This window comes from Sorghum bicolor, chromosome 1, assembly GCF_000003195.3.
Source record: "Sorghum bicolor cultivar BTx623 chromosome 1, Sorghum_bicolor_NCBIv3, whole genome shotgun sequence".
Lineage (NCBI taxonomy): Eukaryota > Viridiplantae > Streptophyta > Magnoliopsida > Poales > Poaceae > Sorghum > Sorghum bicolor.
Window position 1 is genome coordinate 79907246 of NC_012870.2, and position 17995 is coordinate 79925240.

Consider the following 17995-nt stretch of genomic DNA (forward strand, 5'->3'; position numbering starts at 1 on the left):
GCCGGCCGGTGTGCGTCGATCCTTCTCCGGCCGGAGAGCTGGACGATGCCACGGTCTCTTGGAGGATGACGTTGACGGCGACCACCGACCGATCGCCAGAAACCGTTGGCGGGCCACAGATCGAGCTATATATACGGGAGACGGCCATCCGAATCAATGCCACGGTGGTCCAAACCGATGTTGCACCGTCGGCCTCTGGCGACCGTGCCCGCCTTCTCCGTTTGCTCCCCGTTTTTGACCGGTGTGGCAACGCAACGCAACGCAGTGGTAGTTCGGTACAGAGTGCAGGACACCAAACAGTAATCTGAGATGGAACTCCCAGCAACATTATCTGTTTTCATCTGGAGAGGCACCGGTCTTTCTTGTCCAACCTGAACGTCAACATCTCAGAGAAAAAGAAAAGTAGAGAGCCGACCACGTAGCAAACTCAGTAGAATCCCAGTCATCACATCAGCTGGTTCCCCACGGGGTCAACGGTGAAATGCAGGTGCAGAGATTTCTCCACGATCGGGTGGAACTTGGATGCCCACATCTGCAACTCACAGGCCAAACACACGAGTTAATTATACTAGTACTTGTTATGGAGATGGCAAAGACTAGTAGTATTCCTATGGAAGAGTGTGGATTCAGGCAATGGCTGTAGTTTGCTATCCTACTTTCGGTTCAGAGTTGGAATCCAACCCTGCATGTGTGTGCACCATCATTCTGTATGTACCTCTATCTTGTTTTTTTTTTATTTTTTAGTTTTAATTTACTCGGGTAAGTCGAATGTGGTATGCAGGAAACTCAAGATATGAAATCCATTTCAGCAGAGTTCTTACATCCTTGTACTCCATGCTCTCCCTGAACAGCTTGAAGTCATCAACTGCATGATACGACAGACTGAGTAAGCAACCATAGCTCTAACATGCTGCTAACTTATACACAGAGATTCTGACTTATGCATAGGATGAGACAAAACTTATAGCCCACTAACATGATGTGAAACGGATTACTGCAGCATGATTGTATCCATTATCTGGATGATCCAAACAGCAGCCTATACAAAATAGAAGTATAACATTAGAAGCAGTTATTTGAGATTTTTTGGGGGGGAAAGTGTTGGTAAGAGAAAATGCACATGTTAATAACAATCTATGTGAAACAAGATAAGCATGTTATATGCCTTCAGCCATATGTACAGCAAATTCACAATCGCAGTAGCAATGTGACAGAAGAACCATGAGGATATCTTGTTGTCTTACCACAGGTTGCCTGCACAATAAAAGAGCTGCATTGGCTGATCAACTTCTGAAGAGAAGCTAATGCATCCTCCGTTGCTTCTCTAGATGCAGTCTTAAAGAAAGATATCAGCAGCATAAACTCGACACCGTAGTTAAAATCCTGCCACAGGAACCAACTTTTCTGTTTTAGTGCAAAAATGGACAGTGGCACATTTTTTACATAGCTAAACAATGGTATCAGTTTACACCAGGATAAGTTAGCTTGAGTTACCTCTCCCCTACGAAAGAGAGGTATAATGTCATCTTCCACCTCGGACTCGAAATCTACAGAAACCGAGCCCTGTAAGTTATCCAAACAGCGACTATCATGGTGCTATGAGCATAGAGAATCAGTATGGTGTAAGAACCAGAAAGAAGATTACATGCTGAGGCGTACATAGGAAACAGGTTTTACGTGCTCATCAAGAACTTTCGAATAGTATGCACTGCTCTGGAACTTTGCAATGTCTTCTTTCTGCTGAAAACGCATAAAGACAGCGTGTGTGAAATTCTCGCTGTTGGGGTCCTCTATGCGGCCTGCATCCAATATATCACAAATAACAAATTGAAGTTCATACATATTAACTGATTCTGCAGTTGAAGTGTATATAAGCCTAACCTAATGAGACTGCGAGTATCCCTCTCATCTGGTACTGTGATGTATATAGATAGTCCAGCATATCTTTTTCTTCGGCATCTGAGATGTTTGGCTTGGCTCTAAGCAGAATAATGTGCTCCACAATCTTTCTGCAAAGTGTACTAGATCAGCTGTATACTACAGCTCTGCACAGTACAGGGCATGAGGTAACAGTATACAGAATTTAGAACACTCATTGTAAATATGATACTTTCAGTGTCAATTTCTTCGCAAAAATTTTACAGTTTTGAAGTGATTTGGTAATGCAACACTTAGAAACCACTCACCTTTTCTTCATAAGACCACCAGAATGTGCCCCATTGCTGGATTCAAGCACACCACGAGTGGAAAGAATTATCTTCTTTCCAGTCCCCCACCATCTGCGACCTACACAAACTCAAAGGACTTCAGAATCTATATTCGACATGCATACACTTCAAAAAGAAGGCCAAAGCTGAGATCGAGAACTCACATCGGTCCAAATTCTGCACAGGTAGTTGATGCAATCTAAAGCAGCTCCCAACAGGTCGTATGGTGTGAGGCACCTGGGCTGATGCTGGCACAGACATCCTGATGATTTAGAGCCTGGAAGCTTTAGCTCATTGTTGCCACACTGGTTTTTATGGTTTTGGGTGGAGTTATGGTATGGTGGTAACCGTGAGCAAAAGCAGGATCTTTTGGGTTGAGTGCACATAGTGTGGCAGGACATCCTCTGTCCTCACCATCAGTGGGTGGTTGGAGTTAATAGCGCTGTCCTTTTCACAGCTCCACAATTTCAGATATTTTTTCACAACAAAGATACATCTCTCATTGAAAAATACAAACTAGTATTAGAACTGCCAGTGCCACAGAACTGCACCAACACTTTGGTCACCAAACAGTGCCACAGAATTGCACCAACATCAGTTTGCATAATCACCAAAGGGGATAAAATTAAAAGTAGCCTAAATTAGAGTGACATGAGAATTACACCAGTCGACGTTCAAATTATTCACAAGTTTGATCACAACGAAAGATGCTACAATTCCAGAACCAAAACAATGAAGATCCTAAAGACTATAAACGCTGGATGGACTTGACGGACTCTAAGATCCTAACATACTGAAAGAACAATGAAGAATGTTCGCCCTCCAAACCATTTCTGTGGTGACGGTTGCTCCCAGCAAGATTGTTACAGGGACTTCCACCAATCACAAGATCAAAGCCGCCAAATCTTCTAATATATGCCTCAATCCTCTCAGATGTCAGTGTCTGCACATCATTGATCTCAATCAAAGTACCGGTCTGCGTCTGATCCCACCAACTCCTCAGAATTGTCCTATTGACCTCAGACTTCTCTACTGAAATAACTGTCTTCATGCGTATACCAAGCCTGTGGAGAGCCACCTCTGCTCCTCCAATACCAGAGAATAAAGATAGTACATTCATGCCTTCTGGGTACATATCCTTGAGGACTGAGAGATGGTAAGCAACAGTATCAACTTGAAATGAATTTCCTAGAGATCGAAACCTCTCTGTCCTGCAGATACCTCTGGTGTGATCCTTCGGAAAGCCGAGTAGAAACTCCATCTCATCAGGCTCTAGAGGAGCAACCTTGTTTAAGCCAACCCAAGCAAGATTCCATTTCCTACACTCCTCCAACACCAGCTTCTGAACTCTTGGAGGAGGTGGATCTGAACTGTTTGTAAGGGTTACGCGAATCTTCTCTAACAGTTTTGCACTAGACACACAAGTCTGGAGGCAATTGAACTGTTGTCTTGGGTCCCATGATGGCCACCACCTTTTGGTATGAGGAAATGCTACAGTTATTGTCCTTGGAGGTTTAGGGAGGAGAGGTGACCTGTTCTCAAGTGGCAAATTGTGTATATAACCTCTTTTCCTGGCAGCAGCACAGAAGTACTTCGAGTCCACAAACTCCGGCTGAATATCATACAAGAATCTTGATATGATAGTCCAGACACCTTTTGGAGCAAGAGCAACATTCTCATAGTAGAAGTATGGTGGACCCATAGCTAGTGCAGGTAGATCTCTGTTCACTGGTCTTGGCCACTGATCTGGCAAGCTAAATCCAACCATTGGATTTGGGAGCAGCATGGGTTCATCAGCGCTACCATCTAATGGGCCTCTACTTCCCAGTGCTTGACTTCCATATCTCTTTCTCTTTTTGTTGTTCCCATCCATGAACCTTCCTTTGTTTCTCCCTCCATCCTGCAGTATTGCAAACACAGTTCCATTATCAGACCATTAAATTAGAACTAAATCTTATTGCAGACTTGTATGGACAGTTCACCAAAGACGAACCTCATAGTCAGACAAATTGCCACAATAACCATCTCCTGCGGTCTGTGAAGCATAGATAGAATCCGCCAGAACAGAAATAGACGCATCCTGCCCTGAGTAATTTTAAACCACAGACGACAGTAGATGGTGTAAGGTGCATGATCAGTGAACAGGGGCATTTGGAGAATACTTAGACAAGATCTAATGATAAACTCTGAAGATAAGTTAAAATAAAACAGGGGCAAGGACAGAATCTGAGTAAATCAAGCTTGGAAAGAATAAACCATTCTAGGTTATCTCAGTTCAAGATTGTAGCCAATTTACGAGTTCCAACTTACAGCATTTGAGGAAAATTCTCAAAATCCAGATTCCAGAGATAAACCAATAGAAAGTTAGACATATAATTAAACATGGCAATGTTATTACTCAACTGATTTATTCTATATGAGAGCATATCCTACTTTCAAGGTTGGAAACTGAATCTAAGGCAAACAGAGGAGCATGGAATAAAGGTTCAGAGAGCACACCGCATCTAGTAATAGCCAGTGCAGCCTCGTCTTCAGGAAACCCCATTTTAACTAAGGAATCAATTTTGTTGTCCTTCTGTGACATCTCATGTAAGAAATCCTGTGTAGAAAGCACAGGAAAGCACTGAGAATACAGTTGACAAGCTACATAAACTAGCATTCCAATTACCTTCCAAAGGACAAAAACAACAATTCTTATAATATGTATAAAAATGGGAAGTATCATAACTATGGACAAGTTAGGAAAACAATTAGTTTCTTATTGACAAAAACAAATGTAACTGTAAAAAAATGGAAGTCCAGCTGTAGTCCAATTCAATCAACTCTCAGCTACATGAAGTCGCAAGCCAAACACCAGAAAGTACAATGCAAGTTCAATGTTAGAGTTGAACAGGAATGTTGTTGCACACAGAGCCTCCAATTCTCAGGATCAGTGATCAATTGCACAAGTATCAAAAAAAGGAAATAGATTATAATTTATAACCCATAACTGAAGGGTTTTTTCGTGAATTAAAAGTTAAAACACTAGGAGAGAGTGCTATTACAGGGAGGAGGGGGTACACCAAACTTAAGTACAAAGAAATGAATGTCAGATACAAAATAAGAACATCATTAATGACCCACCCACAATTTTGCAATTTCATTTGTTAGTCCATGGTGGCGTCTTGTTCAAGAATGTCATTAACACGAAAGTTCTAATCATACGCATAAGATGAAATGCAATAGTTCCAAGTTTATGATTGACATAACTTTCTTGCTTACTGTCTTAGTGATACGATTTTCTTACAAAATTAATGATTTTGGTTTCATTCAAACATGCTGTTTTGCCTAAAAGAACCCGGTTGTCCCAAAAGATAAGGGACAAAACAAAGTAGATTGGCTTTCTAGTACAGCTATGTAGCTAACAGCTGTTTGAAAACCAAAGGAACAGGTGCAAGTAAAAGTAAGGAACCTTATGGTTTTTTTATAAGCAGTCTACTTACTGGATTAACATTAAACAAGTTTAATGCATAAGTATATATATGATTGAAGCAAACTAAATACATAGCAGGTTTCTCAAAAGAATAAAGTAAACGCGTACAGTCACCAAGGGGGCGCGTCAAAATACCTCGTCTCCAGAATCATCAACAGAATTAGCAACTCTGGTGCTTCTCCCACCAGCATCTAAATCATCCCAGTTTTCTAGAAAGTCATCATCACCACTATCGTCAACAGTTTGGGGGACACAACCAGAAGCAAAGCCGTTATCCACGTTGAGGTCATTGCCTAGTTCCTGCATTTAGCATCACTTTGTAAATACAAATCCTTTTTGACACCATGCAAAAAACATCATCAAAGAATAACTAATAGAAGCACGAACACAAATGAATACCTGGTAAGTAAGAAGCAGCTCAACTAATGCATCTGCTCCATTATCGCCTGAAAGAAAAAAAGCAGCTGTCAGGTAGAGTATATAAAATCACATAGAATCTAAGTGAATGAGAAGAAATGGGTTATTAGCTAAGTACCATTGTCCTTTATGGCCTTCACAACAATCTCTTCTGCGAAACCCATGTCTATATACCTCTGAACCAAAGAGGCAGATGGCCCAGCCTTCCCATTGCCATTAGCAACCTTAAAATCGGCCCCACAAACAAACAGAAACATTACAATGGTAGCCAGCAGAAACAAGGTAACAGTAACACAAAGAGTGTTCGTGTCGCTATACACTAATCATGATCCTGATTTTGTTCATGATTATCATATATATCCACCCCCACCCAGGCCAGTTTAGCGCAAGTGATTTGAAAAACCCTGAGTAACATGAACTGAAGAACAACTAGCTGAGTTCACACATTGCTGCATGTATGGATCAGTTACCTGGCTTACCCGTCTCGATGGGCCTGGAGCGTCAGTGTTCGTTGATGCCATTGCTGATGAACTGGCACCAGCAGTGTTGAAGCTCCCTGCCTCCTCCCCATTGCCATCACTATCCCATTCGAAGCTGTCACTGCCATCACCGTCGCTAACCCAGTGCTGTGACACGAATTAAGAACTAAACATCAGGCACATCGAGAAACAATAGGACCAAACCACCATCAATCCCGAAATAGCATCCAAAATGCAAGCTCTAACTTGATCCAGTGTTAAGAAAACCCTAGCGCTGAGCAGCAAAAGGGAACAAAACCCAACCTCGCGACATCAGGGAACCCAATCTAACGCGCGGAATCACCGTAGCAGTGGACCAGATTATTAGCATCAAGAATTCATGGCGCGAGAGATCATCCCTTCACAATACATGGAGGCTTCGTTTGGATAGCCTTGGATCTGCGGGGATCGGAAGGGATTCCGGCCTCCCATGGAAGCAAACCCACGCTGGAGTTCCATCCACGTGGATGCACAGAAACTGCATTCAGGTCTGGCTTGGTCTCCCTGTCCACTCTATGTTGTCTTGCTAAGTTTCTTTGTTGTGCATTTTTAGAGTTCTGATCTGAGATTGGGTTGGATTATGAAGTTCTATTAACAAATGGATTGTTCTGAAATAAGATTGGGTTGGATTGTAAAGCAGTCTATAACTGTTCTTATAAAAAATTATATATACACTGATGTACTACCTCTATGTGTTGCATGCCTATAATTTTCCGACTGTAATCTTGTTGACAAGTGGCTGCAATACTACACCATGAATGTTCTCATTATCTTCTTATGATGTTGTTTATCTCGCCTACTACTAGTATGTAATAAATTATCTAATCTAGAACCTGCTGTTTTTTTTTTGTTTTGTAGACAACAAATCTTGGTCAATCTTTTTTCTTCAAAGCACTTGGAATCGACTAGGCAATCAGAGCTATTGTTGAAGAAAAATTGCAATGTAATTGTCTGCAAATATTTCCATCTAGCATTTATACAATATTATAGAGGATGGGTTCTTGCTGCAATATGTTGATTTGAGCTTACAACTTCTTACTGATGATGTGCTTGAGTAGCTATGTCTGTCTAATTACTTTCACATCTTGTAGCATATATGTCTATCTAATTAGCTATGGGCTTAAGTAGCTCAGGGTTATCTTTTATCCATCTTAAAATTTCAGATCTGTGATGACTTGTTTTTGTGCATTCGTTTTGACAGATTATTGGTAGCTTCTCCCTTCTCCTTTTGTTCCCCACGACTGTGACCTTGTCCAAGAAACAGCAGAAAGCCTCTGTGATTTTTAGGTATGGCTTTGGTGAGGTTGCAGAGAAATCAAGGGCAGGATCAGGAGCGGATGAATACTTCATCAAGGAATGCATTAGTGTCATCAACACCATGGTAGAACTCACTAGCGAAGAAAAGGTTGAAGCTTTTGATGTTTTCAAAGATGCTTAGAACAAGGAAATTTTCATGAATGCAGATTCAACAACACGTCTGATTTGGATAAGGAAGAAATGGTTAGTTGTTTAGTTTTGTCTTTGAGTTTGCTGACATTTTTTTCATTACTTTCATGAACTCACTAGAAAGCTTTGCTTTGAACCAGTATGCACTATGCAGACATAAGGGAAACAAGGCAATTGAAGAAACAGTACGAAGCAGATTAGGCCTAAACTTGTCCTTTTATATCATTAAAATTTTAACTATGTTGTATCACTAAAATATGCTCTCTCCATTCTCTTTAATGTAATCGGATACTATAGATTTTTCTTATGGTCTTGGAAATGTGGCACTGACCTGGAAGCTATTTTGTGTTTACTGTACACGATTATTGCTGATTTGTTTGCTGCTTTGAGGTGTTTGCAGTGTTGAACTAGCCGTGGTCCAACAGAGTGGTTCAGAAATTTTGTTCTTTGAGTTCTCTACTTGTTGCTCATCTCCCTGGGGTCTTGCACAGTATATAATAGTCAATGATACAAGTGTACTTGACTTAAGCGCTGCCTCTCGTCAGCAAATCTTTTAGCAATACAAGTGTACTGACTGACTGTGAAAAACTTTGGAGAATTGAATGATCATATATTGTTTGTTCTTACAGAGTAGTTTTCAGACTTTGTACAATAGAGCTTGCTTTCGGTCTTCCGTTTCGTCAGTCTGGCAGATGATTCAGAGTTGTAAAAGTATTCTTGCCTTGTTGCTCACCAATGTCTAAAAGTATGAATACTTTGCTTGCAGGAAAGAAGTGAAAGTGCACCTTTCGTTTCAAGTGCAAGTCTAAGTGGTTTCAGTTCAACTTCTTTCGGCACCGCTGGGATGCTAGCACTATTTTATTTATTTAGGAATCTTGAAAACAAATGTCTTGTTTCCTAAATTTGTGTATGCATGTGCAAGCCCTAGTTCAATATGCTGATGGTCACGTCTTCCTTACTTAGCCGTGAGCTACTTCGAAACTTGGTGAAGAATGTTCTGGTATATGACCATGTGATGTGATTACATTCGACATATTTTTTCTTATAATGTTTCAATCGTTGCTGCACCTTCCAATACATTTATTTTTTATTTTTTACTGATGAAAAATGGCTTCTCTTGCTCATTTTCTGTTATTTTTGAATTTTAGACATGGATTTTGCTAGTATTTTCTTGAATTTTAGAGCTCGTTTTTGTGCTCTCCCATGGTTCGGTTCTGAATTCTAGAACACTACCATTTTGAATTATGGTTAAATAATCAGTAAATTCAACATTGAATTAGCTTTGATGAGCATTAGTAGTACACGAACACAATAAAACGCCAAACTGAGCTAATTAGCGCACAATCCAAATGATGCCAGGGAATCAAGGGATTGGATCACGTTGGTGGGAGGGGATTGGGTGGTGGGAGGGGATCAACCCAATCCCTGCGTGGGGGATTTCTCTCTTGTATTACTTTCCCCAGCAGCCAAACGAAGCTGGAAGGGGACAGAGTAGAGGAAAGCAGGGGAAGGGAGGTCTTACCGCCATTCCCGAACCTTCGCGAAGGGGCTCCGGGGGCTGAGGCACCGGACGGAGTGGGACGGCGCAGCCTCTCTCCGCCCCCCCTCGGACTACCTCTGCCGCTTCTCCCCTCCCGTCGCCGTCGGCCCCGCCCCTCCTCGGACTACCTCTGCCGCTTCTCCCCTCCCGTCGCCGTCGGCCCCTGCGCGCTGGGAGTTGGGAGGCGGTGGCAGAGGAGGAGGAGGAGCAGGAGGCCGCGCCGGCGACAGGGCGGCTCTGCCTGCCTCCACCGTCTCTGCTTTGCCCGCTTTTAGACGAGAGGGGGAGACGGCGAATCTCCAAGCAAGTCTCAACAAGAAACTCACGCGCCGCGCCCGCCAAACAGCACCAGCAATGGGCAGGTCGCTGGTGGTACGCCACTGGCATGTGGGGACAGCCTCATGTGTGCCAGGGCTGTCAGCGAGAGAGTGCGGCACTGTCCCGGGAACGCCGGTACCAATAAATGTACGTCTCGTTTTTTGAGTCAAACATGGTTAAGTTTAATCAAATATATAAAAAAATATACTAATATTTATCATATATAATATATATCATTAAATTCGGTATAAAATATACTTTTATAATATATTATTTATATATATAAATATTAAAATTATTTAATATATTTTTAGTTAAATTTAAAAAAGTTTAATTTTTCAAGATTTACACATGCAATATTTATTTGTAGACAGAGAAAGTAGGTGGTGAAAGATCCTGTGTGGCGGCTGATCAGTGGTCACCGGTGTGGGGAGCATTTCCCGATGATAACAGAAGCAGATGGAGTCGGGGTTCCATTTCGAATTTGGTGAGGCACACGGCCAGATGCAGAGTCGCGGCGCAGCGCAGATCTCAAGATAATGAGAAGAGAGAGAAAAACTGTATTTATGTGGTGGTGACAGGACATGTCATCCACCACAGCGCCTTTAAGGCACCGCTAGCTGTCACGCGCATTGCGTGACAGTCTTTCACTGGTTTTATATAATTTAATATAAAAAATATTATTAAGTTATTTAGGCTATTATAGTTGTCATATATTTTATAGTGTGATATAGCTTTTAAAGCACCGTAGATATAGCGATAGCATGTGATCGTTTTTATATGATTTTTATATAAAATATGTTATTAAATTATTTATTATATCAAATAAGTAGTGCTTTGTTATACATGTAATTATTTTTAGATATAATATATTTTATATAATAAATAGAGTTAAATGCAGTGGCAGTCCTTAAACTTGTGGTCCTAACCATTTACATTTAGATCCAAAACACTCAAAATTAAAATCTAGTCCAAAACACTCAATCTTGGCTGAGTGAGGAGGCGGAGGCGAGTGTGTCAGCGAGTCTGCGACGCTTAGGTCCTGATGCTGGGTGAGGCAGAGGCGGAGGCAAGGCTCAAGCAGGAGAGGCGGGAGTAGAGCTTTGAGCAGGTGGAGCCGAGACAAAGGAAAGGAGAGAATCAAGAGGATTTTCTCCACTGCTGACTAACAGTCCATCCAACGGTCAAGTTGAAGCAGGATACGGAGAGAATAATCATGAGAAAATATGTTGATCTAGAATCTATATAGCTTTTAGCATGATTAAGAGGAGAGAAGCAACCCCAAACAGGCAGCCAAACTATTTAGAGCAGGCGATGTTTTTCGGTGCCAGCGAGATATTAGTGTGGCTCAATTATTTGCTCAAACACCACCGTGATGCCATTGCTCTACTCTATCGGCCTCATGTGCCCCGCCGCGTCCCGGTGAGCGTCGCTCCATCGCGCTCGCCACTAGACTTAGGCGTTCACTCCAAAAACTAAAAACTTTTTAAAATTTTCTATCATATCAAATCTTGGAGCACATGCATAAAGCATTAGATATAGACGAAAATAAAAACTAATTGCACAATTTGATTGTAAGTCACGAGATAAATCTTTTGAATCTAGTTAGTTTATAATTAGATAATATTTGTTAAATAAAAATACTACAATGCCAAAATCCGAAATTTTTTCGGAACTGAACAAGGCCTTAGCGAGCATCGCTTGACCGCACCACCGGCCGTTCATGGTTTGCAGCCACGACAAGTGCTGATTCTTCTTTTTGCATGAGCTACTCCGAAAACAGAACAAGCTACTCTCAGGCTAGGAGTTAAAAGCTATATAGATTAACAGAGGCCATTCGAATTTCAAACCACCGGTGAAAAAATATTATTGGCTTTTAATGGCAATTTGCAAATAGCTAGCTTAAAAAGTCGCTAGCTATTAGAAAGTCACTAGCTATTGTGAGAGAGTTATTTCTAGAAGATCGTGCTAGATTAGCTATTTATGATTCGCTAGCTATTAGGAAGTCGCTAGCTATTTGATCTCTCTCCTCGATAGCCAATGAGAGTGCTACTTTTTTATTATTTTTATACGTCATCTCGCTAGCTATTTGTAAAGTGCTATTGAGAGCCAATAGAATTTCTCCTAACTAGCTATTTGATAACCATTGTGGATGACCTTACAGCCAGAAAAGCTGCTCTAGTCTCTAGAACTGTATTTTTCTTTTACGGTTGAAGTATATTAGTATTAGCACTTCAAGGTGGAGATGCAACTAACCCATCAGCACTATTTTTTTTAGCCATTAAACAGTGTTTTTCTCTCATTAATATCGGCGTTAGTCTTTTTTCAACCAGCCGACCTTGTTTGGATATTATCGGATTCGCATCAATCCACATGTGTTGATGTAGATTAGAGTGGAACTTGAACTAAATTCCACCTCAATCCACTCCAACACATATAGATTGAGATAAATCATATAACATACAAACAAAGGCCTAACGCAGTAGTTGTCACACATTGAAGGGGTGTTTGGTTGAGATTGTTAAAGTTTAACAGGTACTATAGCATTTTTGTTTTATTTGACAATTGGTGTCCAGTCATGAACTAATTAGACTCAAAAGTTTCGTCTCGCAGATTACTCTCTAGCTATGTTTTTAGTTTCGTAAATAGTTTATATTTAATATTTCATGCATATGTCCAAACATTCAATGTGACAGATAGTAAACTTTAACTGGTGCAACCAAAAAGGGCCTATGTTCTCCACCCTTTTTCCACTCTCATGTAGTTTTCATATATTTTGTCCGTCTAAAAAAAATGTAATTCTATATTTCTGGAAGCAACACTCAAGTAAGGAGAGGTGAGAGCCAGGCTACAGTAGGTGGAAGCGACACCGAGAGGAAACAAAGAATTGAGGGGATTTTCTCCATTGCTCTCTAGTATCGAATTTCGTGATCAATTGAAATGGGAAGGGGAGAGAATCCTGGAAAAACTAAGTTGGTCTAGAGTCATAGCGTCTAGCACGATTAAGGGAAGAGAAGCGACCAAGATCAAAACAGCTGTGGTGGAGCAGTTTGCTGAGACAGCCAAACTTGACAAAGCAGGCAACATCTTCAATGTCTGCGATATACTAGCTTTTGCTCCGCTTTGGCTTCTAATTTCAAGAGGCATTGTGTGGCGTCCTCTCCACCACCACCACTGATGCCTTCTACTTCAACTCGGTGGATATGCTCCTAAGATCGACGCCTATAAGGTTTTCTCCGAGGTTTGTCCTGCACTCTAGTTCACTCACTTCACTTGGGTCCAGGCCATGCTCGACGAGCTCGGTGGCGCCACCTGAATCCACATATTCGACTTCGACATTAGCGTTGGTGAGCAATGGGTGTCGCTCATGTAGGAGTTGGCCCAACTCAAACCGAGCACGACAGTCAAGGTCACTACATATCTCATCTAGACGGTTATGGAGTGAAATTCTAAAGCATATGTTGTATCTTTCATGGTTTGAGATGTATTTTTTATTAAGTTTCTTATATGTTTTTTGTACTAGTTGTAGAACGATAGATCTTAGGGGGTGTTTGGTTAGGGTGTTCAAGTTTAACATGTACTATAATATTTTCGTTTTATTTAATAATTAGTGCTCAATCAGAGATTAATTAGTTTCAAAAGATTTATCTCGTAAATTGCTCTCTAGCCATATTTTTAGTTTCGTAAATAGTCTACATTTAGTACTTCATGCATGTGTCTAAATTTTCGATGTGACGGACGGTAAACTTTACCGCTTCAAATCAAACCGACCTATGTCAAGGTTGATTGTTAAATTTGACATAAGAACTGTTCATATAGAATATCAGTTGCGTGTTAAAATAAAGCCTGAAACAAACCTGTTCACTTGAGCTTATCATCTAAATCTATCAACAACAAATCAGTTTGCAGTACTTTCTAAAGCATATGTTGTATATTTTTATCTTAGATTTTTTATATGCAAATTTAAGCTACGCTATGCTGAGTTTTAATATAATTCTTATTTTTTTAGAAAAAAAAGAAACTAGAAAGAGTATAAAATTCCGTTCGCCGGTGAAATGCTTGACACGGAAAGGTTAACAAGGCCAATCGAATTTCAACGAAGCAGAGTTCTGTACCTAGCACACTGCATTCGTGTGCTGGAGATTGACAGCCTCTGATCACTTTTACTACATGGCTTGATGTAGTCTGTATTACTGATTCCTATGTTTGGCCTTGTTCAGTTCACAAAATTTTCTGAAAAACAACGTTGTAGCACTTCGTTTTTATTTGACAAATATTGTCTAATCATAGAGTAACTAGACTTAAAAGATTCGTCTCGCGATTTACAGATAAACTGTGTAATTAGTTTTTGTTTTTATATATATTTAAAGCATCATACATGTGCCGCAAGATTCGATGTAATGAGAAATCTTGAAAAATCTTGGGAACTAAACAAGAACAGACTTAGAACTTAGTAGGGTTCTGGATTCCTCTTTCTCGGGCCTTGTTTAGTTCAAAAAAATTTGCAAAATTTTTCAGATTTCCCGTCACATCGAATCTTTAGACGTATACATGGAGTATTAAATATAAACGAAAATAAAAATTAATTACACAGTTTGGTCGGAATTGATGAGACGAATCTTTTGAGCCTAGTTAGTCTATGATTGAACAATATTTGTCAAATACAAACGAAAGGGATATAGTGTGGATTTTCTAAAAATTTTTGGAACTAAACAGGGCCCGAATAGGCCCGAATATGAGAACTTTGGGAAGCCACACGAGTGACCACAGAGTTGCCGTCGCAGCATGCAGCTCAATGCAATGCAAGCGGGAGGAGGAGCTTTCAGAAAAGTGGGAAGATTGAGAAAAATTGTCTTCGATGCTAGTGGGAGGAGAGAGAAAAACTGTTTTGATTGTAGTGTAAGGAGAAAGAAATCTAATGTATTTATTATTATAGCTGTCACGCGTTATATGATGTGACAGCGTAGATTATTTTTATATAATTTTATATAAAAATAGTAATATTAAAATATCTATTATATTAGTGGACATATGATTTATTTTATTATGTTATCTTTTATAGTATAAATCAATCCATTTGTTACCATAGATGTCACGCACTAATGTGTGTCAGCTTTAACCATTTTTTACACGATTTCATATTACAGGTGCTATTAAATTATTTATTATATAAGTGACGTTTTGATATGTGTATAATTAACCTTGTCTTATCTTTCATGTAATTTATTTTTATTAATGATTTACTAATACTCCTTCCGTCCACAATTATCTATCCGATGCTAGTCTTTTTTAAGAATCTTAAACCGTTTTATGAAAATGGCATGCTGATTCAATATTTAAAATTTTTTGGAAAGTAAAGTACTCCGTATTTCGGTGATTCGAAAGTTTAGAATCGGCCACACGGTGTGAAATGGTTGCAGCCACGGGCCACGGCAAGTGCTGATTCTTCGTTCTTGTACGAGGTAGTCCGAAACCAGAACAAGACTCTGAGTCCTAATCTAGGAGTATAAACTTCCGTTCCGCAGTGAAATCTATCACGGATAGAGGCCATTCGAATTTCACGGCACCGATTGTTAGCAGAGTTTTGTTTCAAACAGAAGCACCCTTTTTAGGCCTTGTTTACATACGCCCAAAAGCCTAAAACTTTATAAGATTCCCCGTCACATCGAATCTTGCGGCACATGCATGAAGTATTAAATATAGATAAAAAGAATAACTATTTGCACAGTTTATTTATAAATCACGAGACGAATCTTTTAAACCTAGTTACTCCATAATTAGACAACGTTTGTCAAATAAAAATGAAAAATACTACATCCAAAAACCTTTTGCATCTAAACAAGTCCTTAGTGCCGGAAAAGCTGTCTGAACTACTGCTATCTCAAGATGCAACTATCAGTTAAAATGCTTTATATTTAACAAAGCTTCCAGTAAATAGTATTCATATTATGATTTTAAATTAATTTATTATAAAAACATATTCTATAACTAATTTAATAATATTTATTTATGACATTATACGTATTTATAATTTCTTATGTATAATTGGTCTATACTAAAATATGACACAATTTTAGAATTACATTTTTTAAGAATAGAGGAGTACTACAACAGTTACGTGGAAGAGATATAGAACCAACACAGGTCTGCTTGGTTACTCCTATTTTTTTAACATCTATCGTATTAAATGTTTGGATACATATATGAAATATTAAATATAAACTATTTATAAAACTAAAAACACATCTACAAAGTAATTTACGAGACAAGTTTTTTAATCTATAATTAAACATTAATTGTCAAATAAAAAAAACCGACAATATCAACTTTTATACCTCTCCAAACATCCCTAACATGGCAGCTGTCACGCATTATGCGTGCCAGCCTTTGACCACTTTCACGTGGTTTTGTCTACTCTCTTCATCCAAAAAAGCTGCAAATTCAAGGACTGAGCACAGAAATCAAGGTCTTGTTTAGTTCGTAAAAATTTTCAAGATTCTCTGTCACATCGAATCTTTGGTCGCATGTATGGAGCATTAAATATAGACGAAAATAAAAACTAATTACACAGTTTATCTGTAATTTGTGAGATGAATCTTTTGAGTCTAGTTACTCCGTGATTGGATAATGTTTGTCAAATAAAAACGAAAGTACTACAGTAGCCAAAAACCAAAAATTTTGCAAACTAAACAAGGCCAAGAATAGATGTGAAATTACATAAATACACCTTGAGGTCTTGTCTGTTACACTCGAAATCTATTTTTTTTAAGATTTCTATATACGAAACATTAAATATAAATTAAAAATAATTAATTTTATAGTTTACTTATAATTTACGAAACAAATTTTTTGAGTCTAATTACTCTGTGGTTGGACAATAATTATCATATACAAACAAAAATACTATAGTATCTTAAAAACTTTTTATCTACGGAAGCAAACAAGGCATAAACGAGTGGATGAGAAGTTCGTGTCTTTTTTTCATTATTATTATTAGGCCAGTCTTAGTGGTCCGTTTCAATGTACTGTTTCCAAAACAAATCCACTGACAGGCATCAATGAAACGAACAATGAAACAACCTCCACAATGCATGAGTTTTACCTTAACGTTTTCTAGGCTAAGCAAAGCATTTAATTACTGCAAAATGATTGGATCACATGCAAGATTGTGAAACGATTTAGCCCTCAGTGGGGATTTCATCCCGTTTCACCGCGTGGGAAACAACGCCCGCGGGGTTTCACCATGGTGAAACTACTTTCTTCTCTCTTCTCTCCGTTTTATGCAAAAAGTATAGTTTTACTGATATGACGCTCTAATAAATGTGCATGATATCCTAGTAAAACCTCTACTGAAACCGACCTTATAGTGCAGCCGATCACACATGTGGTTCCTAAGGCTCTCCATGCATGTACACCTGGAGAAATGGCTAGGAAGGAACTTTTTTTATGCGTGGGTCTCACATACCCCTAACAGGTGCAGTTCTTTTAAGATAAATTTTGAATTTAGAATTGTAGTCTTTTTTTCAGGATGGAAAGTAGGCAATTCTGTATTTTGAATAATTCAAACTTTTCTATGTTAAACTAAAATTTTAAAATCATTATCAATATTTATGTTTTCATTAGATTTACTATAAAAATATATATTCCATTAGAATGATATTTATTCGGCACCTTTGTAATTTATTTATAGATTTGGTGAGCCTCCTCGAAAAATGATAATTATATCATATACTCTTATAAAGCTAAATCCTACTAGATGATTTCTCTTTTCATATAAGGTGTCACACACCATTCTCCACTAAGTGATCCACTAAATATTCTATCTCTTCATGCAAGGTGTCCATACCATTCCCCACTAAGTTTATGTCATTCCATATTAATTACAAAAATATCATGTCATCTATATCATGTGAAATACTTTAAATAATTAATCTATTAATATATATAAGTCATCTACATACATTATTTGTTTGATCACTTATTTCTCTACAATGCAATCAAATATTCAATTATTTTTCTTCTATTAGCTCAGCGATTGTTTACCAAATCTAATATAATACAATAATGTTTTATATAT

The 17995-nt window shown here is 38.9% G+C and overlaps 2 protein-coding genes across 4 annotated transcripts; both read right to left on the reverse strand.

Annotated features, from left to right (window-relative positions):
* LOC8059499 lies at positions 301-2598 on the reverse strand. Of its 2 annotated transcripts, XM_021451280.1 has the most exons (9): positions 2372-2590; positions 2187-2286; positions 1882-2009; positions 1660-1799; positions 1495-1563; positions 1245-1383; positions 977-1039; positions 822-865; positions 301-532 (listed from the first exon to the last, which is right to left on the reverse strand). In XM_021451280.1, the coding sequence occupies exons 1-9, from the start codon at positions 2466-2468 to the stop codon at positions 446-448; spliced, it is 867 nt and encodes a 288-aa protein (XP_021306955.1). In that variant the 5' UTR covers positions 2469-2590; the 3' UTR covers positions 301-445. The 2 variants fall into 2 exon arrangements, with proteins under 2 accessions (XP_021306955.1, XP_021306956.1); XM_021451281.1 differs by lacking the exon at positions 977-1039 and having other exon boundaries at positions 2372-2598.
* LOC8078013 (DNA (cytosine-5)-methyltransferase DRM2) lies at positions 2725-9902 on the reverse strand. Of its 2 annotated transcripts, none has more exons than XM_021451276.1 (8): positions 9583-9902; positions 6576-6722; positions 6215-6320; positions 6079-6125; positions 5815-5979; positions 4707-4806; positions 4201-4292; positions 2725-4107 (listed from the first exon to the last, which is right to left on the reverse strand). In XM_021451276.1, the coding sequence occupies exons 1-8, from the start codon at positions 9586-9588 to the stop codon at positions 2956-2958; spliced, it is 1815 nt and encodes a 604-aa protein (XP_021306951.1). In that variant the 5' UTR covers positions 9589-9902; the 3' UTR covers positions 2725-2955. The 2 variants fall into 2 exon arrangements, with proteins under 2 accessions (XP_021306951.1, XP_002468660.2); XM_002468615.2 differs by having other exon boundaries at positions 6567-6722.

Coding starts and splice junctions, on each gene's coding strand:
- LOC8059499 (XM_021451280.1), bottom strand. CDS start 2,468: ATGTCTGTGCCAGCATCAGCCCAGGTGCCTCACACCATACGACCTGTT. Junction 1,384..1,494: donor CTCTCTTTCGTAGGGGAGAG/GTAACTCAAGCT, acceptor TTCCTGTGGCAG/GATTTTAACTACGGTGTCGA. Junction 533..821: donor AGAGCATGGAGTACAAGGAT/GTAAGAACTCTG, acceptor TGTGAGTTGCAG/ATGTGGGCATCCAAGTTCCA.
- LOC8078013 (XM_002468615.2), bottom strand. Junction 6,321..6,566: donor CATCGAGACGGGTAAGCCAG/GTAACTGATCCA, acceptor GCCGATTTTAAG/GTTGCTAATGGCAATGGGAA. Junction 6,126..6,214: donor GAAGGCCATAAAGGACAATG/GTACTTAGCTAA, acceptor TTTTTCTTTCAG/GCGATAATGGAGCAGATGCA.